Source organism: Dioscorea cayenensis, unplaced genomic scaffold, assembly GCF_009730915.1.
Source record: "Dioscorea cayenensis subsp. rotundata cultivar TDr96_F1 unplaced genomic scaffold, TDr96_F1_v2_PseudoChromosome.rev07_lg8_w22 25.fasta BLBR01001396.1, whole genome shotgun sequence".
In the NCBI taxonomy this organism is placed as follows: Eukaryota; Viridiplantae; Streptophyta; class Magnoliopsida; order Dioscoreales; family Dioscoreaceae; genus Dioscorea; species Dioscorea cayenensis.
The window spans coordinates 241,864-267,559 of record NW_024087787.1 but is presented as its reverse complement, the minus strand read 5'-3'; the positions used below and the strand labels follow the sequence as shown (position 1 = coordinate 267,559).

The 25,696-nt window shown below is 35.8% G+C and overlaps 2 protein-coding genes across 3 annotated transcripts; both read right to left on the bottom strand.

Moving 5' to 3' along the window:
* Positions 1 to 11,546: 11,546 nt before the first annotated feature.
* LOC120256323 (transcription initiation factor IIF subunit alpha) lies at positions 11,547 to 17,127 on the bottom strand. Its single transcript, XM_039264021.1, has 9 exons — positions 16,907 to 17,127; positions 16,346 to 16,483; positions 15,889 to 16,034; positions 15,227 to 15,594; positions 14,628 to 14,743; positions 13,709 to 13,837; positions 13,372 to 13,590; positions 12,153 to 12,359; positions 11,547 to 11,801 (listed from the first exon to the last, which is right to left on the bottom strand). The coding sequence occupies exons 1-9, from the start codon at positions 17,075 to 17,077 to the stop codon at positions 11,712 to 11,714; spliced, it is 1,584 nt and encodes a 527-aa protein (XP_039119955.1). The 5' UTR covers positions 17,078 to 17,127; the 3' UTR covers positions 11,547 to 11,711.
* Positions 17,128 to 18,858: 1,731 nt separating this feature from the next.
* Positions 18,859 to 25,527, bottom strand: LOC120256319. 2 transcript variants are annotated; one of them, XR_005535274.1, is made up of 6 exons: positions 25,058 to 25,527; positions 24,353 to 24,728; positions 22,231 to 23,708; positions 21,903 to 22,021; positions 20,241 to 20,392; positions 18,859 to 19,454 (listed from the first exon to the last, which is right to left on the bottom strand). XR_005535274.1 is itself a non-coding variant. In XM_039264017.1 (6 exons), the coding sequence occupies exons 1-6, from the start codon at positions 25,388 to 25,390 to the stop codon at positions 19,406 to 19,408; spliced, it is 2,502 nt and encodes an 833-aa protein (XP_039119951.1). In that variant the 5' UTR covers positions 25,391 to 25,527; the 3' UTR covers positions 18,859 to 19,405. The 2 variants fall into 2 exon arrangements, 1 of the variants encoding a protein (XP_039119951.1); XM_039264017.1 differs by having other exon boundaries at positions 21,908 to 22,021.
* Between the last annotated feature and the right edge of the window lie 169 nt (positions 25,528 to 25,696).

Below are 25,696 nucleotides of genomic sequence, written 5' to 3'. Positions count from 1 at the left end.
AGGAGAACATCATTTTGACTGAAGGAGTGGGTATGAGAAACTTGATCATTAGCAAAAGGAAAGACATATTTATCAAAAACACCACCCCTAGATATGTAAACAAGAGCAGTTAATTTGTGTAACCATTTGTACCCTTTATGAGATGGATTATAACCAATAAAGACACACTTCTGGATCTAAATTGCAATTTGTAATCATTATAAGGCCGTAAATTTGGGCAGTAAGCATAGCCATAAGTTTTTAACAGTGAGTAATCGTGTTTGATCCCAAAGAGTTTTTCAATTGGTGTAGAATGCTGAATAACATGACTGGGTAGTCTATTTATCAGATAACAAGAAGAACTAAAGGCTTCAACCCAAAATTTTAGAGGTATAGATGCTTGGGCAAGTAGAGACAAACCAACCTCGACAATGTGTCGGTGTTTGCGCTCTGCGGACCCATTTTGTTGGTGAGAGTAGGGATAGGAGATTAGGTGTTTGATTCCATTTTTCTGAAAAAGTTTATGTAGAGTTTAATATTCTCCCACTCCATCAGACTGAATAGAGACAATTCTCTTATTCAGTAAACGTTCTATGTGCTGCTAAAATTGAGCAAATACAAGGGCCACATCTAATTTGAGCTTTATTGGATAAAACCAAACAAATTTACTAAAGCCATCAATAAAGCTAACATATTAATGAGATCCTCCTACATAAGTGTGCGTTGGGCCCCATACATCGGTGAAAATGAGATCTAAAGGAGAAGAGGAAACATTATTTGAAATAGGAAATGGAAGTTGATGACTTTTAGCCTCTTGACACCGCAACAGGAAGATCTAGAACACAATTGACACTTAACTCCTATCATAATTAATAATCAAGATACTTATAGTGCATACTCCCAAGTACTCCTTCTAAGTGTGCTTAACGTCATCTCCAATTGTATTATTTAATAGTGTTGTACAAGTAAACTAAAGAAATAGCATAAATGATTAGGCTATTGATTAAGTAAAAAGGAAGTAATAAGAGCCTCTCACCGTTCCTGGGGAAATATAACCCTCATGTTTATCCACGAGGTATCACTTAATGACCCATACATTTGTGGTATAACAGACCAATTATAGTATTAAGTGTATACTTGCATGCTCATATAATTGCATAATTTACACACCCATAACCCGTCCGTCATTGGACAAAAGCTTACTTTAAAAAAAGGCCAGGGTACCAATTCGGGTTACTCTCAATTTCAAGATGGCAGGTGTTGCCGGGGGGTGCACATAGTCATCTCAAATAGTACATATGCCGCAAAGGGCGTCGTTAAAATACCAGCTAACAGTTTCCCCAAAGCAAAGGAACTCATCACGCAGAGTTCGGTTCTTAGTGTTGTGACCAACTATAAGCAAGTATATTGCTAATTGTTCTTCTACAGATATGTGTCTGGTGTCTACAAGTAAATCTTTATCACGCATAATGGATGCAAGATGCATATAAGGCCCTACGTCCATCCTAAGGTAGTTGACGCAGTAGTCTCGACCACTCCTTAAAATATGTTCCATATGTTTGTTCCTAGTTAGGTCACGAAATATGGAGGGCTCCCTATGCCTTATATACCTAGTTAAATGAGTTTCCTCAAGTAAATAGGCACCAATGATGACAATTATTGTGAAGCTTGCTACCAAAGGCCTCGTATGATCATTTAGTGGCCAAGAATCCTTCTACATAATGGATGAGTAAGTTATGGTCTTGAATAAGCCTTTCGGGTAATTGAATTTATTGCAAGTAATATAATTATGTGTACAAATGGCTTTATATAGCATGACATATCATATCAGGTGGCATATATGAAAATCAAGATGAAAACAAAAAATAACATGATCTAAGATGCAAATTAGCGGATTTGTAAAAAGGAAACAAGGAAACACATAAATAAGTAATAAATAGCTGACAAAAAAGAAGGAGTATAAATAATTAAAAACAAAAGGTAACATGCAAATTAAGCAAATATTATCATAAAGAAAAAAACTGAAGAAAAACAAGGTAAAAAATATAACTAACTAAGTAAATGCAATTAAAATGATCAAAATAACACCACAGCACAAAACAAAATAACATAGATCTCAGGAAATAAACATGCATACCAAGGAAAGTTGAAAGAGAAAATAGGACATGGATGCATGGTAGAAATGACAAAATCCAATAGAATCATGCAAAAAAAGACATTCATAATAGTACTCATCATTTTTGTGATAACATCTTGGTAAAATTAAAGAAGAAAAAACCATCCCTTAAGTCACCACTCAAGGAAAAAGACACAGAATGCATGATAATATATATCAACTAGCATATATGATAAGTTTTTTTTTAAAAAAATGGCCAAATCAGCCGCTAGCATACATGAATGGAAATTTTAAGAAGTAAAGAAAATAGAAACAATTAAAAAATGGATTGGTTAAAAAAAAACAAAAGTTAAGAACACCAAAAGATTAATATGCAGTTCAAGTTAAAAAAAAATTCAAGAGAAAAAACTAGAAACAGGTTCAAAGAAAGTAATTTACAAATGAGGTACAATCAACAACAAAAATAAATATATGAATAACAACAAAACATGGAAAGAACAATTAAAATGAGGAAAACAACAACATAAGCTGAATAAGTATTCTAAATAAGCTAAATTCATGTTAACAAAGTGTTCAATATATATATAATTACGGACACATTCTAGACCATTAGGTAGGAAGGGATCCCTGTTCTCCATGTTTTGCTATAATGATGATGAAACCAGATGATTTCATAGAGAACATGCTAAGAGATAGATGTCTAGTTGTTCTTGATGTCAACAACAGCAATGAACTAGAATAGGAGATCTCAGTTATGCAGATTTACAACTCTATGGCTAATATTTAAACAAGGGCAAATTAACTGGATGAAGCTAATTTTGCAAAAGTATGCCTAGTTGTAGAAACAAATCTATACATTTGATTCCTACCTTATCTCTCTTACACATTATGGTTCTTACTTACTCTTGCATGGTAATACAATAAGAAGAAACAGGATAGGTCTAGAGAGTTTTACATTTAGTACTATTTTCCCATTACAATCTACCTAGTTTACCACACTAATTTTGGCAATAGATTGTTGCTTTGATTTGAAGATATGCAAGTTTATTTATCCCTCAATTATTAGGATAATGAATAAAGAATTTACTGTAATAAAACAAAGGATCATCTCCATTTTAGAAGCTTTGTACACCACAAACTAGAACCAATGCTAGTGCAATGACTTCTAGAAAAGAACTATGTAAGTCAAAGTTCTAAATTGGAACTGATATAGACACATGACATAACAAAACAAGAGAAATGCCATGACAAACATCACCAAAACATTGCTCCGAGCGAGTGAGTGAGAATACTATCTATTTGTTGCTAAGAACTATCCAAGACAGAAAAGAGCAAACCACAAGGTAATAAATAAATAAATAACAATTCAGATAATCCAAATGTCTGAACCACAAAATTCATGTAAATTTGGATGAGAAAAGATAAAACTAATTAGAGAACCTCAACACCAACCAACAATTCTAGAGATATAAAAGAAAACACAAGCTAAGAAAGAAAAAAAAATTAGCATTTAAAAAGATAAATACAAGATAACACAAATATAAGGAAAAACCTAGCACAAAAGGGTAAAAAATTCAAGAGAATTAGTTAGATAACAAATCAAATCACTAGCCAATTACCTAAAAGTTGATAGGACACAACAACTGATCTTATCAATTGCCCTGCAAGGAAAAAAGAATTAATTGATGAAAAAAACAAAACAAAACAAAACAAATAAAAGAAGGAAAATGTTAAATCCTTACTAATGAAGAGGGAAAAAATAATAGAAAACTTCAAACAAACCAAATCTTAAAAGCCCAACTTCGTTAAAAGGGACAAATCAGTTGATATGGAGATCCAAACTTGAAACCCATGGAAAAAAATTCCATAATCAAGATAAAATAGGTTATAAGATAGATCTACCTCAAAAAAAGAATGAAGAAAAAAACTTTACAAACAAACTAGATCTGGTGAAATTGATTTGATGATGCATGTTAGGGAAGGATATGTTGTTAGATTAGCAAATCAAAGTTGCTCTTATGGCAAGTGGGATAAATTTGGCATTCCTTGTCATCATGTATTGGCTACAATTGCATTTGATGAGGCAAGTCCATTTGATTATGTTTCAAAGTGGTTCAAAAAGGAAGCATACTTGAAGGCATATCAGTTCCATATCAATCCAGTCAAAGGAAGACTATTTTTGCTAAGAAGTGAAGAAGGTCCACTGCTTGTACTAACTGTGAAGAGGATGCTTGGCCAACCTCCCAAGAAAAGGGAAAAAAAACCATTGGGAGGCCAAAATAGAAGCCAAACAAAGCTTTCCAAGCAAGGATGAGTTATGAAGTGTACATTTTGCCATGCTCAAGGGAACAACAAGCTAAGGTGTTCGCAAAGAGATAAAATGGTAAGTTTCTTATTGTTAAGTGATAATTGTGATTATGTAAGTGTCAACTGATAACCCTTAAGTTGAGAGATCTCCGCCAAAAAATGCTGCTTGTTCAAGTAGGAATAAAAAGTTGAAACAAAAGTTATTGTTAGACAAGCACCTAGGAGAAATAAAGAGACTAATGCTGCACCAAAATGGGCAAAAGCCAAACCTCTTCTACTTATGGTTCAATGACCTTTTTCAAAGTAAGAAATAACTTATTACACGATTCAAATATGTTGAATGAAAAAATTTCTCTATTAATTATTAATGAAAATGGGTGAGTTATGTAAGTTACAATTACTAAATATGCTAATTATGGTGAATTATGTAAGAACTAAATTTTATAGTTCACATTGAATGATTAAATATGTTAACTATGTAATCTAGGGTGCCTGTGGTACATTTATTATTAGAAGAGAAGTGGCACACAATACTTCTTTCCTCACCATTAGTGGATTGCTTATAATGACTAGTCTCATTTTCTAACCAAAGTTAGCATTGCAGTGAACTTGCATAATTTTTTAGTAATATAAATTCTTGGTGGTTATGATGATCAAGATCGAGTTCAAGAAAAGGAACTATGCAAAAAAAAAGAAGAAAAATCACGACTGGGAAGCAATTTAGCAACATCTACAAAAATGGAATTTTCAGAATTTTTTACACAAGGGCATATTAGATGCTCTAACAGAAGCAAATCCTTCACCTTAAAGTAATAAAATAACTATTGCGGATGGTTCAAGTTCCTCTTTTTTTTGGGGTTTTTTAAATATCAGAAATGGTATTATTTCTGATTAGACACAAAGTTGTTTTTTTATGTGTTCATTTCATGTCACTTTGTTAGTAGGAAACTATTCATTTTGTTGAAAATGTCAAATTTCACATGATAAATGATCAGTGCATTTTATATAGATATTTTATATACTCTACTGTGTGTTTTACTTGTCTTTTTAGTATGTTTTTATGATAAACAGATACTACTTAAGGTATGTTTGCTAAATATTGCAAGTAATTGGGGTTCGAAACAAAATGAATGAAAAGAGACCAATTATGATGTAAAACATTGTTGAAATATAAGTTTCAAGACAAGTAGGGTCGGAAGCATGGTTGGAAGTAGGGTGTGCTGAACCCCTGTGCGTTTTACTGGATTTTACACAGAACTGAGAAGCACATTTTCGTTGTCCCTAGCATCATCATACTGAGGGAGCACAGTCAGTAAGCACGGGTGTTCTTACCCCCGTGCATTTTATTGGAAATCTCATCAGAATATTAGCATAGTGACTGTGCTTTGGAAGCATGGGAAGTAAGCACGGGTGTGCTTACTCCCGCGCGATTTACTGGTTTTGCATCAAAATCAGTTCCCAAAATCTAGAGCCAAGCATGGTCATTAGCACACCCATCAGCACGGGTATGCTTACATTGGGAAAGGGTTATTTAAGCCATAAAATTATATTTCGGGCCCAGGGGGAAGCTTCTTCTCTCTTTGTGGAAGTACAAGTTAGGGAACCCGTCGGCATTGTTCAGGGCTGGATCTGAAGTAGAGAAAAGAGTGGAAAAGGAGGATCATTGGTGACAGCCATTGTCAAGCCTTCTTCTACATGATTATGAAGCAGGAAGGGAGTTTAATGGACAAGTTCTATTTCTCTTATTGTTTTCCTATGATTGTTTGTAAGACTATGAGGGGCTAACCGCCTTTCGGTGCCCCGAATTGTGAACCTTGACTTCTAATGCTTTGATTTTAGTGATATTGATTCTTGAGTTTCCTTGTGGTCTCCCTTTTGTTCTTATTCCTTATCTTTCTATATGTTGATTGCCTTGATGCTTTTATGTTGCTAGCCTAATGAGGGACTTGTCGATAGCCATGTATACATTGGTTTTTCATTGTTATTTCCCCTGTTGGTTGCCATTGCATTTTAAGTTGCTATTTAACCTTATCTATAGGGAAATCTCTACTCGTCTAGCTAGGGCACACATTAGGGAAGGGGTTGAGTCCGATCCTAGCCTTGGGCAAGGATGTACGTTATCAAACCCTCCGTTGGTGTTCACCACAGTTTAAGAAGAAACTCTGAAACCATTGCCTAGTTATTGCATTTGTCAAAGGGATAAATCTGGGATAATGTCCTTTCCACTGCTATCTCTTCAACCCAAAACCCTATCTCTTCTTCCTTCTATATTCTTTTCTCATTTAGTAGATTAATTAATTCAAACCAATATTTAAGTCGGCTAGATATTAGGAAATTAACAAGTATCGAGAGCTATACCAGTCCCTATGAATTCAACTACCGGATCATATTGAGTACCCTTTACTACTTGTACGACCCATGCACTTGCAGATACGCAAGGGCCATATCAATCAACAAAGTTGAAAGTTTTGTAATTGTCAAATTTCAAAAGCTTCAAGTGCATATCAATTACTATTTAATTGTGTTTAATGCAAATTTCTATTAAATGGAATGTAATAATATGTTGTTTTGTTTCAAATTTTCCTTGTTAATTTTGTTCAAGACAACTTTTATCATGTTTATTACTCATATACAAAGAGCAAAAAATATGGGTGTATGGTGCTACTTTTATTGAACATTCCTTGTAGAATATCAAAATAAGGCATAATTAAGGGCAAACATTCCATTAACATATGGACATCAAAAACATGTAAATATTCTTCTACAAGCGCACCAAATTTTCCAAACCACGAAAAAAGTGTGGCTAAATTTTCATTAACTCAATCATCAAAACAATAAAACATGTTGAAGTGCTTGAAGATTGTTGAACAAATCCACAGAAGTTTCACAGTTGAAAGCTGATAGGGATGCAAGTGTACGTGTCAATCATGTAATTAAGTGCAAAAAAAGCTGAATGTCTCCATAGGGAATATTGAGAAAACTAGTACTAACCCTAGTTCTGAAAATTAGCCTAAATGAAAATAGTGATGTGTGTGAGCAAAGGAAATAGAGAACAGAAGTAGTAAATATGAAAATAAGGAGGACAAGTCAGGAGAAGAAACAATGTCCATACATAGCATCCCTCTAGGGTTTTGTTAAGTGCAGGACAAAGGTTGTCTAAGCATGTAATCCTATTTAAACCAAGAGATTTCCTAAATCATATTAAACCCCTCTTTCAAGGGTGAGAAGTAACTGAATGGTACATTACTGATGCAGTCACCACACAATCGCATTAACACTGGATGAAATCTCGATATGGGTTAACAAGAATTTCTTAAATAAGTAATCCCTCTTTTAAAGAGATTACCCCTAATTCGAATACATAATAGATATGTGATTTCTCCTAAAATCTATTCCACATGATTGCAAAGAGCACGGAAATACTCATTAACTCATTCGGGAGGATTGAGAGAGAAGAATTCTCCAAAGTACCCTATTGCTATGCTTACTCACAATCCCCTCTAATTGGGATATGTCTATGCTAGGTGGGTATTTCTACTCGTCACAAAGCACATTAAGTATGAAAACTAGGGCTTTCACCACGATAGCAATCAAGCATTACAAACTCGCTATTAGATTCAAATGTAAAGGATTTCAATTAGGAAAACAAGTAAATCACAAAATTCCACAACTAATGTTAAAAGATAAAAACCTAGAGTTCAACTATGCCCAAACATCTAAGAAATTAGTCCTCCATTAATAGAGGGAAAGCATCCAGATTACAAGACAAGAAGAGAATAATCATAAATATAGAAACCCCCTTCTTAATCGTGTTGGAAGTAGATCACGGAAAACTATAAGTAACCTTTTGCGAACACCGCCAAGGTGAGCTTGATGGCTATGATCTTCCTCTTCTTGATGATGGATCCAAATCTTCTCCAAAAGTCACCTCTAAAGCATTGGAGGTCAGTCTCTTTTCTTCCCTAGCTTCGCCTTCAAGAAAAGAATCAAAGATTGCCTTAAAAATCCTCATCAACTCTATTTATACTTGACCGCTTAAGGGCTGCTTATGGACGTAAGGATGTGGTTGTATGGAGCTGGAGATAATGGGTCACCAGTCTTACGGGAGCATTTACGGTTGTAAGTCCCAACCGTAAGCTTCACTGTGCTGCCTTTGCGACCGTCCTTACAAGCGTGAACTCTGCTCATAAAATTCTCTAGATAGTCTTTACAGGCGTAAGTCCTACCCATAAGGTCTTCTGGTTTGTCTCTGGACTCCTTCTTGCAGGCATAAGCATGCCTGCAAAGTTCTTTGGAAAAGGCTTACGCCCATAAATTAGGTCGTAAGCTACCTATAAACCATCTTGTTTGCCTTGTCCTTATTCAATTGATGCCGAGAGAGTTCTATCTTCTTCATTTAGGTTTTGGAATGCTTCTTTTGGTTATCTCTCGTCTTTAAGTGCTGCCTGAAGCCTAAGAATGCAAAACACACTATGTTTAATGTCGAATTTCAAAATATATACCTAATACATGCCTAATGAGTGTACAAAATGAGATAAAATAATAGAATATTGTACACTCATCAAAAGCGAAAGTAGAAGAAGTTTGAAGTTGGCGGGAAGCATCAGAGTTGTGTCACAGTTTGACTAAAATCAAACCAACAAGTATTTATATTAGTGTAAGTTGTGAGTCAAGTAATTGGCTACTTAATCTCCAATTACTTTATGCCATGTAATTGATATGTAGTGGATTCATGTCATCCTATTAGACTTCGTTTGAGAGCTTGTGTTGGTATTGGCTGTGAGAACAATGTAATAATTGAGTAGTGCTTGATTGGTCCAGAATGAAGTGTGTGAGAGTCTATATTATTCGCAAGAGAGGAATGACTCTGATGAATGAATGATCTCGTAGTTTCGAAGCTTCATGGAATTTTTGATCCTTTAATCTGGTCTTGATATTTCAACAAAGCATTCTTATACAAATTTTCCAAATTTCCTGAAACATGTCCAAATTCATTCCAAATTTAGGCAAGTAGGTCTTCTTCCTTTTCTTTCATATGTAAACTTCAAGAATATAGTAGACCCCACAGGTCTAGAAGTTGTGAGTGAAGGCCTTTGCTGAAGATGTTGCTCTTATTGCAATTTGGAACTCAAGAGAAGGCCAAAGAGGAGGACGAGCTATGGTGGATGGAAATTTCAGTAGCTGTTACGTCAAGGGAGAACAGTGGCACTTGTGGATCTCTGAGTGGTAGCAAGGAAACAATGCTTCATATGGAAAAGGAGGAGGTTGATCAAGTAAGACGGGATTTGGTTTTAGATCTAAATGTAACAAAGGTAATTGGATCACCAACCACTTCACCTGGGCCACCTCTACTTGCTCTATTAAGGCTTATGAACACTTTTATTTTTAACGGTTTAACCGTTCATTTTTCAAACGAAACAAATCTAACTGAATGGGAAAATTCCTGTCCAATTTAATAATTTATTATAATTTTTTAAATAATATTTTAATAAAAAATTCCCACGTCAGCCAAAGATAACCACCATTACTAAGGTGGACTTGATGGATATTTTTAGATTTTTGCAAGGGAACATGTGTATAAACCTGTCAATATATATTGAAGGTATCTAATCAGTACTACCGTATAACAGTGAACAAAATTAACTAACAATCTACATACAAATTTTATCTCTTATGGTGTTACAAGCAAAGCTATGAAAATATTATAAAGCACTCATTAATTTGTCCTTCCGAATATATTTTTGTTATGAGTAGTTGCTTTTTACATTTTAAATATCTACTCATCTAACAAATTAAAAGATCCGTATGTAATTGTGTATTTTCTTCTAAATTTTATTTGAAGAACCAATAAAGTTTTAACTTTTTTTTATTAAAGAGGCGGCACCGCCCGGCCACCGGCCGAGGTCCGGGTGGCTCACGGGCAGCCACCCGGACGTGCCATGGCCGTGCGCGCCATGTCCCGGGCGATGGGGCGCGCCGCGCGCCCGCCCCACGCCCATGTGACCGAAAGGGACACCGCCACCACGCCGCGGACGGTGGGGAACCGTTGGGGCCCGCCCTTGTGCAAGGGCGGGTTAGTATGGAACCACCTCGCCGTGGTCAGCGGGGACCGGAGCACAACACGCACGGCCCGACGATTCGGGTGGCCGGTGGCCGGGCGGCGCCGCCACGAGCGGCAGGACGCTGCCGACCCACGGCCGAGGTCCGGGTGGCTCACGGGCGACCCGATCGAGCGTGCCATGGCTGCAGGCGCGCCATGTCCCCAGCGATGGGGCGAGCCGCGCGCCCACCCTACGGCCATGTTACCCAAACATATCCCCACCCTCTACTATACCTGCAAAACATCCCGCCCAAGTTTATCTTTTAAGGTTTATTTTTAAAATCCAAGAGTAAAGATACTAAACTAAAGAAAAAGTAGTTGAAATTTACCTCTAACAGATTCGAACGAGAATGAAATCGTAATAAATAAATAGATAAATAAAATAAAAATAAAGATTTGGGTTTTCATCATTTTGGATAAAAAAGAAAAGCAATCTTGGAATAATTTTAGTGTGTTTTGTTGAACCAATATGGGAATAACACATCAACGAAATACATATGTCCCCCTCTTCTCTCCTCTCTCCCTAAGAGTTGTTTTTTATGTAAAATTACGATTAATTACAAGAGTTCCAAAAACAAATCCTAAATTCCATTTATTTAAAATTATAACAAATAAGTCTAAGTTTCTCATATAATTCTAAAGTCATAACAAATAGTGTCTCATAGAATTTAATTGCTTCTATTCTCCTCTATTAACAGCTACATAAACATACATATCTAGTGAAATTTGAGAATTTGCAAGAAGCCCTCGAGGCTATCTTGTGCTAATAACTGAGTTTATTCCTTTTGTTTATCATATTCTTTTTCAGTATCCATGTGCAATCAAAATGTTTAACCTAAACACAACTGAAGAAGCACACCTGTAAATTCAATTACAACTTTTTCATTCAAATTCAACCATTTGAGATAAACGTCGCTGCACATTTCCTTGTTTTTCCATAACACTTTGTCCATGGAGTCAATAATAAAATCACAAGCATTCAGGGGCCGAAACGGATACTGAAAATTCAGTAGTTACAGACGAATAATTATAAGACATTGTCCATAACCACAACCAAAGCTGAGATTATCATATAGAATAGATGAAGTCTGATAAGCAAAGTACAAAAGTTTCAATTCATGAAAAAAAAAAAGCACAAAAATTATACAAGTGCAGGTGAAAAAGCTTGTCAAGATTATATATTCAATGTCTCAACACAAACATCTTGTTTTATTTCTCCCTCAACACAACATAGCTGTGACCATTTGTCTTCTGTATTTTCGAAATTCTGCGCAGAATTTCTGCAAATGCTGATTTATCCTGTGAAAAAGAGAAGAATATAAGATGTTAAAACGTGATATATCTATCATGTACATATTGTTGTTTCAGTAATGCTACATTTAAGAAGTAGAAAATAAATCTGATAATCTTCTGCTCCTGAAAAATTGGCAAACACATTTATCACCTCATAACAGTGGAGACTAACCACATCAAATAATCATATATATGACCAGTAATCAAAATTCATAAGCACAATAACTTAAGCTAAGTGACTAAGTGATTGATAAAAGTGATCATGGAAAGCAAAATAACTTTTATCTACAAGAGAAGGGCATATTTATATGAATGTTGGTGAGGTCTAAAATTCAAATTGATTTTCAGTTAAACCACCTCTTGAGATTTTAGCCTCGCCTTAAACTTAGCAACCAAGTCTTGTGTGGTTACTGGAGCCATTGCCAGAAGGACGCTCCTTATTTCCTCCTCTGTTACTGGAGCAGTTGATGGGGCTGGTGCTGCACCAGTTCTTGAAGACAAAGCAGAACCTTTGGTTGTACCACTAGTCTTAGTTGGAGTCTCTTCAGACGTAGGTCTTGTTTCCTGAGCCAAGTATATCAATGCATGAAAGAAAATAGATAAGAGGATGTCTACATTCACTTTTCTTTAACCAAAAAAAAAAAAAACACGTATGTCTTATGGAAGTGTTTATTTTTTATTTTTTTTTTAAACAAGTGCTTCTACAAGAGTTAAGTGTCATATGAGTAAGTCAAAGCTTGTGGCCTACTTATGTGTGCTTCAGTGTATGTATGTCAAAGTGATTCTAAACCATAAAGCTACCATTAACACATGTAAAAGCACAATCAAATTTTCTTTGTACATTAACGTAATATAAACCTAATATAAGCTAATACACAAGCAATATATCAAAGGCACACAATTCGATCATATAGCCAACCCAGCTGTCCATAATTCTCACATTCCAACATCAGCCAGGGAATAACTGGTTTGGCCTCCTTGCCAAGGTTTAAAGTAATTCTCATCAACCGCACAAGAAAAGAACCTGGGTGAGCAATCAATGGCCACTGATGGCTACAAGGATAGTTGAAACTCAAGTATCTAGAGTACTCCCTAAGACCAATAGATTTCAGAAACAAGTTAGCACTCTCTTTGCCTGCCTTGTTTCCTTCATTCAACCAAACTAGATGTTTCATTTGATCAAGGTGGAAGACTTTGGCAACACTCATCTCACCCAGCTCTCAAATGTCTATTAAAAACATACTGTGGTTATGCTGCCACATTTTCTATTGTTGCTGTTGCTAAGAACCACCAAATATGGCTACGCTGTGGACGAGAACAGTGATAGTGGTGGTGGACAGCATGGTTGGATTCCAGGGATTGTGTTATTTGTAGGATGCAAAATAACTCCAACTATGTTTATGTACAGGGAAAAGGTGTAATAGTTGGTTGTCCAAGGTAATTTTGGTAAAAAAAAATTTAGTCAGAATTATTTTTTTAACCCTGAAAGTCCTTTTTTCAGAAGCACCAATTTGTTAAATTCTGAAAAAAGTACTAGAAAATTGCGTCTAGATTTTCTTTTTTTCGAAAGTCGTACATTTTCTGTCTTCATCTTCTTGGAAGGTGCTCCATTTGAAGATTTGGCATCATCACTTCCAGGCTTTCTTTTCGTCTTTGCAGACTTTGATGAAGGAGGTGTGCTTTTGGTAGATCCATTAGGTGCTGATTTTGATGGACTGTTATCAGCAGGCTCATCTTTAGGCCCATCCTTCAGTTTAGGAGCAAGTACAGGTGATGAGCCAGTCTCATCATTACCCTGTACGAGTTGATGAACGAAGTATCAGTATATGCAGTCAAAATGTTAGGTCATAACAAAAGGATATGCCACACCAAATAAGGTAACTGTGCTACAATTCAGAAGTTTATGCACTTACATCGCCATCATCGTCATCATCATCGCCATCTGGTTCATTTAGCCCATTCGCTTTTCCAAGCAGTTTCTTCAGTTCCTTTCCAGACTTGCTCAGTCCCCCTTCCTCTTCCTCAGCCTCATCTTCATCATCCTGAAAGCAGGAAAAATACCTCCATCATAACTCTTTGTAAAGGTTAGAGCAAAATTTGTGGTTATCATAAGCTCCAAAGAGAGCCCCCAGTGTTATTTGAAGATATTTAGACATGCTATAACTTAGAAAAGTATCCCATTATAACTCTTGATTGCTGTTTGTTTTCATACAATCAACTCACAATATCATTCTTTACATCATAGCTTATCCACCCAAAAACTGCTTGCCAGACTTCTATGCAACAAGCAATTGGAGTATTTTTGAAGTCAAATAGACAATTTGAGAAATTCCCAAAGCTACACAAGCAATGAAACCCTCCTGTTTAATAAATTTCTTTCAAGCTTGAAAATCGTGAAGAACTTGATGACAAGAAATAAAATACAAATCATGATGGTAAAAAGCAACTCCCCCCAAAAAAACCCCAATCAAAACAATGAACTATGTCAACATAGAATTAATATAAATGTTAAGAAATTATCAAATATATATATCTTAATAGTTAAGATCAAAGTTTTAAAGAGCTTAGGAATTCAAATTTATACAAAAGCCCTTCTTAAATTATTTTACTAATTTTACATCAAAGTAGATGATGGAAGAGGCATGGAAGCAGGTATACATGCAACTGCAATGTTATTTTCAGGTCAAATAGACAACTAGAAGTATTAATAGAGGGACATATGCCCACAAAAAATAAAAAAAAATAAAAAATATGATCAGAAATTAAGTCAGTTACCAAAGGAAAGGCATGAATCAAAGAAACATGGATATTGGAATTTCCTATTTAAAATACCTGTTTGATTTCAGGAGGCGCAGGAATCTCAGGAGCCAAATCTTCTCGCTCCTCTGGATTGTTGCCCACAGCTTCATCATCATCAGTGAAAATCTCTTCATGTTCCCAGTCATCACCTACCAAAAACAAATACAAAAAGAACCTCAGTCAGATGCTAGAGATAGACACTGATCAACAACACTAAAGAAATGACAAATCACACTTGCTGGCCCTAAGACATGTTTAATACTAGCATCCAGCCTGAGACTTGCAATGAGCCTTTTAGACTAAGACTTAAAAAGCTTAATACCCGCACCTTGACCGCAATTTACTGCATATGCTGCTTCAACTATCAGGAAAAATAAACAAAAAACAGGGTAATGGCCAGACTAAAATTTCAACATAAATCAGAGTCTCACACAATCCCATGTCATGACCTTACTAACAATACAGCTAGCTTTGGTGACCATGGAAATGACATGAATCACAAATATGAATAATTTAAATATAAGCTTTTTCTTTTACTAAATAGAAAGAAATAGATAAAAATAAAAGAAAGTAGCATTGTATAAATGATCAACAGTCAAACATGATGAACACTGATACTAACAAGAGCCAACCTTTTTCAGGATCATCATCATCAAGATCAAGATCACCTCCTTTTGCATTATCTTCATCATCATCTATATCCTTTTTGTTAAGCCCAAGCCTATTTTTCCTTGCCTCTTCTTGCTCCTCATCTTCCTCACCCTTATCAGAATGGTTTCCATCGTCATTACTTTTTACTTTCTTAGGACGACCACCATCTGACCCACCACTAGCCATGAGCTCAGCTTTTCTTGCTTCACCAAAAGCAGCAGCACCATTAGTCGCTGTTTTCATCATCCACCTTTCATATCCAGTTGCATTGTGCTTCCTTTTGCTCATCTTCTCCTCAGCCTCTTCAAGTGTCAATTGCTTATATTGTGCAATTTTATTGAAGTTATACCTGAAAAGATAACAGAACAGTTACATAGCCGCAGTCCTCATGATAATGATATGAACTCAATCAAGCAATTAAAATTTATAATTCTTAAATTCAGCTTGGGGCTATAAAGAAAAACATTAAGTATGATCCACATCATCATTATCTTGAACTCAAAAAGAATTAACTAGAGCAATGGTTCTATTACCATAATCATTTTGACCAAAGCAAGTAACTATAAAAAAATGGTAAGGGAACAATTAAAAAGGGGCAACTAAAGCAAAGATTCAATTTGAAGCCCAGATAAATTCCACATACCAGGAACCAGCAGGCAAAGCTGTAAACTCCTTCCCATGTAACATTAGAAGGTAATATGTCGCAGACTGTGCACCCTCTAGCTGTCCTTGAAACTGATGCTGACCAGTCTCATCCTCCAAAATCCAAGGTTTATTCTTGTACTTCTCCTATGTCATGTCAGATGACCTTGTAAGTTTTCGACAAACAGAGGAAATAAAAAAATAAAATAAAATAAGAGTGCAGATAGCCTTCAGCCATCAAAAATAGCAAGCATATAAAGCATCCTAGGATTGGATTCTTACAACTCACTCAAAAGAATTTGAATCCCAGAATGTATTAATTGTAGAGTGATTATTGCATCAATTTACAATAATTTCCGAACCAAATCAATTGACTACTCAAGTTCTATATCTTCCCATATTCAATGGCATGCATAGACAAGTTATACATTAAAAAAATGGCAATAAGCAGCCTTTACCCGCCCTTGCGGCGTATCCCTGTGAAGCGACCACTTATTCTCAGCACTCTTCTTCTTTGAGAACGGCGGCAATCCAGTAACAAATCTTCCAATATAAAATGCTTTGTCTGTATTGACACTCGATCGGACATTGTACTCCTGCAATACCACATAACAAAGAAAGCAAAATTCACGCAATTAATTAAACACCTAGCCAATCTTTCTACCTAAACTCATTCCAATGGTAATAAAGAAAGATGAAAAAAAAAGCATAGGAACAAAAGAAATCAATTTATTTAAGTAAGAAACCACACCTCCGATCTCAAGAACAAAAGAACTATTGAAACTCCAAGTCCCAATTCGGATTAAACAACAAACCCTAAAACCAAGTGCAAGGATACAAAATCGAATCAAGAGTCAATGCACTAAAATTCCAATTCCCAACTCCACCATCACAACATCCATCAAAACCCACAAACCCTAACATCAAGGAATCAAGAAATGGAGAGACCAAACGCGCGGGCACCAAATCAAGCTCAGGGAACACCGAATCAAATCGAAAAATGATCTGTAAACCCTTACCCGGATCAATTTGGTGACTGGGGTGCCACAGAGGTGACAGCGAACGCGATTCTGCGCCATAGACTTGCCGCAGGGGAGGCAGAGCGTGGTGTGCTTGCAAGTGCTACCATAGAGTTCCGACGACGATCCACAGCCCTCGCACGCCGGCTTCAACACGAGATCGAACGACATCTCCCTCTCGTTCTCTCTGGTCCCCTTCGCTCTCTCTCGTCCTCTCTTGTGGTCTTTGTATGATAGGGAGTGCTCACGAAGAACTTGGATGATATGAGCCGTTGATCTCAGAAATGAGATGATGAACGGTTAGGATTTGATCAAGGACATCAATGTATTGATGTTAATCTTAAAGAGAGGATGGATGGTCCTGATTTAATATCTAAAGAAAAACCTTTTTTTTACAATTATATTTCGTCTCTTGTTCCTAAAAATTTAAAAAAAAACTCCAAAAATTCCACAAAAAAAAAATATATATGAAAATGACTAGATAAGTATAAAATTGTACGAATGAAAATTTTTTTAAATTTTTATCAAGTATTAATAAGAAAACTTAAATTCAAAAAAAAAAATTATATAAGAAATTAAAGTAGGAAAAAAAAATTAAAGGTATTGTTATTTATTTGAAAAGTCTAACAAAGACATGCTTATCTGATAATTTAAAAAAAAAATTCTAACGTCGAAATTTAAAATTTTTAAAAGAACGAGCCTTAAAGCTTTTAGCATTAAGCCATTAAGATTATATTAAAATTAATATAGTACTAGCTAAATGCAGAAGCTAGACTGTAAGACCAATGAAAAAATGGACAATTTCAATATTACAATTGTTTTTAAAAGTTTATGTTTACTTATTATTTTATAATTTTTTTGAAATTGTTTTTTTTTTGGGTTAATTTTGGAGTTTAATAAACATAAAAACCACCGGCTGTGAACAGTGCATTATTCCATGGGCTTATTAAAAAATTCTTTCCTTTTTACTTTGAGATGTTGAACTGTGGGAATAAAAACTTTCCAAATTAAAATATTTGTTTTATCAAAACATAGAACTTGCAAAAGAATTATTCACTAAGACGTTAATGTATAGCCAACAGAAATTAACCAAAAGAAGAAAAAAAAAAAAAGGAATATTTTACCTGTTATTAAAAATAGAATACAGTTTGCAACATGCGGTTATATATATTCAAGAAGTACACAAAGATCGAGAATTCATCAAATAGCCTGTCGGTCCTCACCCAACCACAGAATTTGAGCAACAAACTCATACACACAATCAATCAAATCTACATGGTATAATACCCTAATTGGTTCTTCTACTTTTCTCTTTCTTCTTTTTTGGTCCCTCTACTCAGAAATGCTCCCGACTAGTCCCTCTATTTTTGAAAATGTGCCCACTTAATTAAAAATGCTCCCAACCAGTCCCTCTACTTTTAGAAATGTGTTCACTTAGTCCCTTTAAGTGGGCACATTTTTAAAAGTAGAAGGACTGGTTGGGAGCATTTTTAACTAAGTTGGCACATTTTCAAAAGTAGAGGGATTAGTCGGGATCATTTCTGAGTAGAGAGACCAAAAGGGAAGAGAGAGACAAGTACATGGACTATTTTGGTGATTATACCAATCTACATTCACAATACAGGATCTGTTAACACCACCACCACTGCATCTAACGAGACTCGAATTTGTAACCCCTTAAATGATCAATACCACTGGACTAGGAGTCATTTGGTAAAAATAGTATATAAATACTTTGACTCAACACAACATACATCAAAGATTCAAAAATATCACTTCGAACAAACATCATGCAAGTATGTTAAAACTTTTATTGCGGCGGTGACTAGCAAAAGCAGCTGCTCATACCAATATATATACATAGATAATAAATAAAATCTGACAGAACAACAATTCAAACAAGCATAATTTCCTAATACATTCAATTCCGAATCAAATTGGAGAAGCAGAAATAATGGATTAATATGAGAAGAAGAAGTTTGTAGGAAAAATGGATGCACTTTCTAAAAGTGTCAGCTTATAAAGAACAATAGAAGAAAATACAGGAACAACTCTGAAAGATGTTGCATCCATCAACTTTACACTCAGTGAAATGTTATCAAATGATCCTAGAAAAACTTGAAACTATAAGAAAGGGAATAAACTTGAAAAGATGTATGCTTAGTGTACAACAATGTTGAAGAAAATAATCTTGTTTGCTTCTCATAATAAGTCATGGATTTCAAGCCCCGAGATTCCCGTTTGAAATTGATAAAGCCAAGAATGAACCAAGTGAATTGATTAACTTTCTCATCCGAAGAATAAGCATGCAAAACTTCACCAAAGCAGGATCAAACACATGGACAAAGATGGCGATATGAGATGACTCTTTTCATTTGAGTGAAATTATACCAAGGACAGCATATATGTGAAGCACATGTTATTTTGATAGGCATCATGAAAAGAATAGCCAGCTGCAAATGTGAAGGCAGGCTGCCGAATTTTTATAGTGAATGAGGATTAACTGTCGTGGGAATAAAACATGCCTTTTGATTCATCGTATGTCCATCTGTAAACAAGTTCAGAAAGAAAATAAGGAGGTTGTCGAATAGGTGAACGGAGTAATTATAATAAGAGCAAAGACACTTGACAAAAATTTAAAAATTTGTTGGCCGGTTAGTGAGAATTGTCACTAGATTGTGAACACCAACAAAAGAACTATCACTAAACAATTGTACTTCTAATTTTGTTTGGTTTTCTGTTGGAGAAAATTTATATTCTGATCTCTTAATTAGTGTGCATGGATATTCTGCAATATAATTCTCCAACAAAATTGATATAAATTGTCAAAAGATCAAAATTTGGAGGTGGCAAATATAACAGATACTGCTCCCCAGGATATTAATATAAATTAATATGATCCAATTCCCCAAGATCAACATCTACTCCAGATGAGTTCTCACACTGCCCCTAATCTTGCTATACATGTCCCTCAATGCCCTCAGTTTGTAAATCAAATTCATATTTTAAATAGAACAGCTAGTATTCCCGCTACCGCCAATTGCTAGCTCTTGACTTAAGATTTTTAAGACAATGGAATGTCAAAAAAAAAAAAATTCCCAGGTACTTGCAGGATTTATCAAAGAATTTAAAATTGAAAAGAATAGCAAATTGATGGGTGATTAGCTAAATTACTCAGTATTTGCACAAAAGCAAGGTCAAATCATCAGTGGTGAACATTACCTATAACACAGATATGACACAATAAGAAGTAACTGAAAAAATTTAAGGCACGATAATTTGTAATTGTAAAATATTCTAAGTCAGTGACAAGCATTAAGAGAAGGGCATGTACTTGCAGAAGAAAATGGGATGTGAAGAATTATCTGTAGCTTGCAAATTGCTGCTATTGCTGCATTCTTCTTTAAACTTGTGCAAAGGTAGAACCTCACAAGTACCAAGAATCTCCTGGACCATTATGGTGTTTTCCTTATTTGAAGCATAGACCTACAACCAGGATACAAGGAAAAGGATAGAAACAAATCATTATTGGAGGAAAAGTTTCCACTTGAGGTGGGATAGATGGTATGTGAGTAATAAATAATATGAAGAGAGAAATATTGAATTTAAAAGAATTAAAATCGAAGCTAGAATAGAGCCAATTTGAGAAATTTATTAATATCAGGGAAATATTATCATGCATTTTTTCCCTAAAAAAATAGTGAAACTTGGAAAAAAAAAAAAGAAAAATTGCACACTAAGGCATAGGGTTACATAATGTGTGAAAACCATCTTCCCCATAATTTAAAATTGGCTACATGGTTAACTCTTTTAAACATGGTTTAACATTCAAATCCTTCATCGGACCATGAAGTGTCATATGCTTTATTAGGCCTATCGGCCTTTTGGGAAATAGGTTATTTTTAAATGTTGAGGCAACCATAATAGCATCATGTCCAGGGTTCCTACCCAAGCATCAAGACACACCCATTGACATCTCATAAGAGGCATCATTCTGGCACCCAAACAAACATAGAAGATACTGATTTTATACTCAACTCTTATTTTATATTTATAGAGGTATCCTGATGCTGCGAGACATAGTTTAACATAACATTAATGTTCATTTTTAAGAAAAAGTCAATAATAGAAACAATTAAACCTTAACTAGATTAACAGCATGAAACAAATGATCTTTCCTATTAAGAGGTTACAGTTGAACATAGTTTTCTGATCAATATGTGGTCGAAAATCATATGGAAGTAATTAGTGGCATTTCCAAAAAAATCTTCAAAACTGATACAAATGAAAATCGTTTTTAGCGCTATAAATGAGTTAAGCTTGATCTGGTTAACCTAGCTTCAGCTGAAGCTCATTTAAAATTGAATAGATTTATTTTTTAAAATTCAAATCCAAGTAGATTTAGTTTGAAATTAAAACTTCATCAATAACTGATTTTTTAAAAGATAAAAATAAAAAATTATATAATTTTTTTATATAATCACACACAATCTTATAACTTATAATAGGAAGAAAGAGATCTTTCTTGATCAATCCCCTTATAAATATATAAAAAAAATCATAATATATTTATATATTTCAAGCTGTCGAGCTAAGCTTGATCAATTAAATTGAGCTGGGTTGAGCTCGGCTTGAAGTTAATTTTGAGCTTGAAAATCAAGCTCAAGCTTTATTTGAAAGCTGGAAATTTTGAGCCGAATTCGCGCTTTCACCGTAACAAGCTCGCGCTACTCACAAACAACTTAATCAATTGACAGCACGAATCGCCATGACTAAAACATAATAGTTATCTATGATATCTCAGTCAGAGAAATAATAGCTGTCTAAGACATCCCCCAAATGTGAGAACCACATTTTGTGAATCATATGATTCATGTTGTACAGGGCCTCAGCCGTATGATCGGATAACCCAAAAAGGCATCTTAAATGTACAAAGACTATTTTGAAAACAAATATAACATGTTATAATTGTGAATGTAATGAAGTCTGCTCAGACCTTACCTCACGGTCTACGGGGATTGATGGACAACCGACAGCCTCTGGAATGTCTGCTGGGAAATAGTATGGAATGACAATGGCCAATTTCAATCCAGCTTTATTGTCTTCCCACAAATTCTATACCAAAATGAAAAACAAGTAATCAAGCAAAGAAATTTCAAGTGAAGCAAGATTATAAAACCCAATTTACCTAAAAACACAACAGAACCTGATGCACATATAAAGTACTTGACTGCTTTCCATACTCTAAGGATAATGGTTTTTAAATTTCAATAATTGCAAAAGTACGACGTCTTTGGTAGAATTTAAACAATGCAAAGGCTTGCCTGAATCTTTGAAGGATAAGCTTTTTGACTGTTGGAAGAAACCATGACATGATCTTGGAGCTTGTGAACTGCGCCTTTGATAAGGCAAGCCTGATAGTAATTTTTCTCTTCAGCAACTTCAAGAATATCGCCAACCCAATCCATTATGGAAGGACCTGATACAGGTGTGACACAGACTCCAATCACATCACCATTGCTCAATGCTCCACTTGGAGTCTCCTTATTAGCATCTACCTCGTCTTTACTCTTTTCAGAATCTGCATTAACTATCGATAATTCACTTGACTTAGATGGCTTCTCCGATTCGTCTATGTTTGCTTTGCTGGATTCATGTAGAAGATCTACAGATCCTTCAAAATTGATTGGCGCATCTAATTTATTATCAACTTGTGAATCACACACTGCAAGAGATTGGCTAGCAATGCCATTTGAGTTAGATGCGCACTTAATATCATCAGGTTCGATGATCTCATCGTGTGGGTTTGAAGAATCTTCACCCTTCATCGGCAACATAGATTCAGAATTTGGTTTCTGCGTTTTGCTTGGAGATGACGAGGTAGTCTCAATGTTCTCATCAGGACATGTGCTATCTGGGCCCAGATTAACACATCCCTTTCCAGCAACTTCTTTTGAATGATCACTGGTTGCCCCAATGCACATCTCATCTTCCATCTTTGTTCTGATGGTAAAACCCATATCTTGCATCTCTTTTGTTTCATCCGTCTTCAAATTTGGGACAGCATCACCAACATTACCACCCGTTGTTGAAGCATGAACAAGAAAACTAGAATTTCCATTGGGGATTTGATGGTTTGTTTTTGAGTCTGGGGTTTCAGGCTTTGTTTCTGTAGAAGCCTGAGTGCCACTTATGCTGGATGGATCCTTTGATACAGCAGGAGCAGGGCTTCTCGTAACTCGGCCATATTTAGGTGGCAATGGCTTCCCGTTGCTTGATATCAAGCATTTTGGGCAGTGCCACTCAAGCTTGGACATGCCTTTGTTACCATAGGACTGAAGGCATTTCAAGTGGGTTCCTTTCTCACAAGAATCACAGACAAGCAGACTTTCTACATCAGAAATTGCAACCTTGCATATCTGACAAGACAGACCCTTATTTACATATTCAGTTGATGGAGGTGTCCAGTTAGAATGCTCAGATGTCTTATTCTGCAGCGTCCTTTGGACAATTTGAGCAATATCATTATGGCTGGGGAACCCAGAAGGAGGATGCACATAAGTTAAACCAGAATGGTGTCCCATGAAAAGGTTTCCTGGTGTAGCTTGCACTGTAGAACCTTTGAAATCCTGATCTGCAATAACAGGAACAGAAGTCTGGATGCCATTAACTTCATGAACAGCTTCCTGTTTTACTGTACTAGCATCCTGGAACTTATTTGTCTGCCCAAATCTCAGTGCAGGATTGGGCGCTGAATGAGCTGATAAGGTTGATGATTTCTCTGGCAGGCAATCAGTGGTAGCTACACAGGAAGATTTATGTCAGTTAAGACTTCAAGTATCAATAGGTGATCTATACACAAGAGAATGACTCTAATACAAGTATATAGACCAACCCAAATTTTAGCTGACAAATGGCTTAAATTGCTTTAAATTCAAAAGACATTAATTAAAAACAACAAAGCACATAAACAGTTTATGCAAACAAGCAAGAAGGGTCATCCTTGAGTATTTTAACTAATTTAAAGAACAAGAGTGCATGATCATCATGACACACAGAAAGCATCCACATAAGGAAAGATAAAATTCAACTTTAAAACTTCCTTAGTCTACGCTATGGTTACAGTGGAAGTAATTGCTAGTATTTCCTATAAATTAAACCTGCTGAAAAACAATAATCTTATAAAATATATATATTTTTTAAAAATAATTAAATATGTATATATAAACAAACTAGCACAAGAACTCAGAATGCAGATAACAAGGGCTAACAGCGACAGGCAATTGAGGCTAACATACAAACTATTTCTGAGATTCAAAATAAACCAAACAGTTTCTATTTAGCAGACATCAAGTTCATCGAATGCCCCATTGAATAATAACGAAACAAATTAGGCTCACAATTGTCATGGAATATTTATAAAATATAAGGATTAAAAAATTGCACCTCGAACACGAGTTAAATATGGTGAGCCATTAGATCGAGGACCCAATCTAAAGTGTGTTACTTCTGCATGAGATGTTGTGGCAAAAGGAGTTGAACTAGTTGCCAACTTTGCAGAAGTAATAACAGGATGCGTTGCAGACATTTGCAGTAGCTTTGATGATGAGCTTGCAGAACCTACTGTTGGAACAGCCACCATGGGTGAAGCAGTCTGAACACCTCCAGCATGATATGGCAAGGGGCTTGGTTTATCTGGTAAAAACCTAGGAGCTCCATGAAATAGAGAATTATTGCCATCAGAGCTAGCATGAAAGCTTATTGGCTGAAATTGAGTTGCGTTGGCTGACGAATGTGACACCACTTCCTTAGATTCCTCCATCTGAACAAAGATTACCATAAAGTAATCAATATTCATGAAAAAATGGATCTTTTTACCGATAATGATAGTGATGAATAGTACAAAAGCTAACAAAGAACTTTATCGTTGAGTCTATAAATACCCAAAAAGTTCTGAAAATGAAAAAGATCATACAATTCTAGAAAAAAAAAATTCACAAATCCCATGAAATTTCACAACTTTTCAAGGAATTAAAACCATAAACATCCCGCAAATCGCATCAATAAACATAATTTAACAGCGTCTAAACAACAACAAACCATTCAACGCAAATCAGGAGACACAAAGGAGGAGAAAAACAAAGACGAGACCTTTCTCTTAGTAAGCAAAAGCTTCTCAGCAACAGACATCTTGGGTGGCCGAAATCCCAACAAAGGATCCCTCGAGCGATTAAGCCCAAGATCCTCAACCAAAACCCTAACCGCCTCTCTGGAGAACAAATCCCGGGGCCGGGCATCCTCGCAAGCCTTAACAAGCTTCTCCCGGGCCTCAGCGATTAGGGACTTCTCCACAGAGGTGGGGGGAGCACCAGCGCGCATGTCAGCCATGGCGGAGAGCACCATGACGATCTCAGCTACCTTCTTGAGGTCATGGTCGTCGGCGGGAGGCCTCGGGCGCTTCTTGGGAGAGGGTTGGGCGGCCATGAGGGGGTTTGAAAAAGGGCGGGAGTTATAGATATATATAGTTTGGCGGGGGATTTAACGAGAAGAGAAGTGGTGTGTGTGTGCGTGCGCGAAGGTGGGAGAGTTTAGGGCGAAGAGGAATCGAAGAGATAATAAGAATTGGGGGCGAGGAATTTGGGACTTTTTTTCAATTTGGGGCTTTTATTTTGCCTTTATGCCCCTTGAATTTGTTGTAATTGTGAAAGAGTGAATTTTTGTATGTGTGTGTATGTATGGGATTGGTATTTTGGGATTTGATAGGGGTTAATGTGAGATTATGACGGTTTT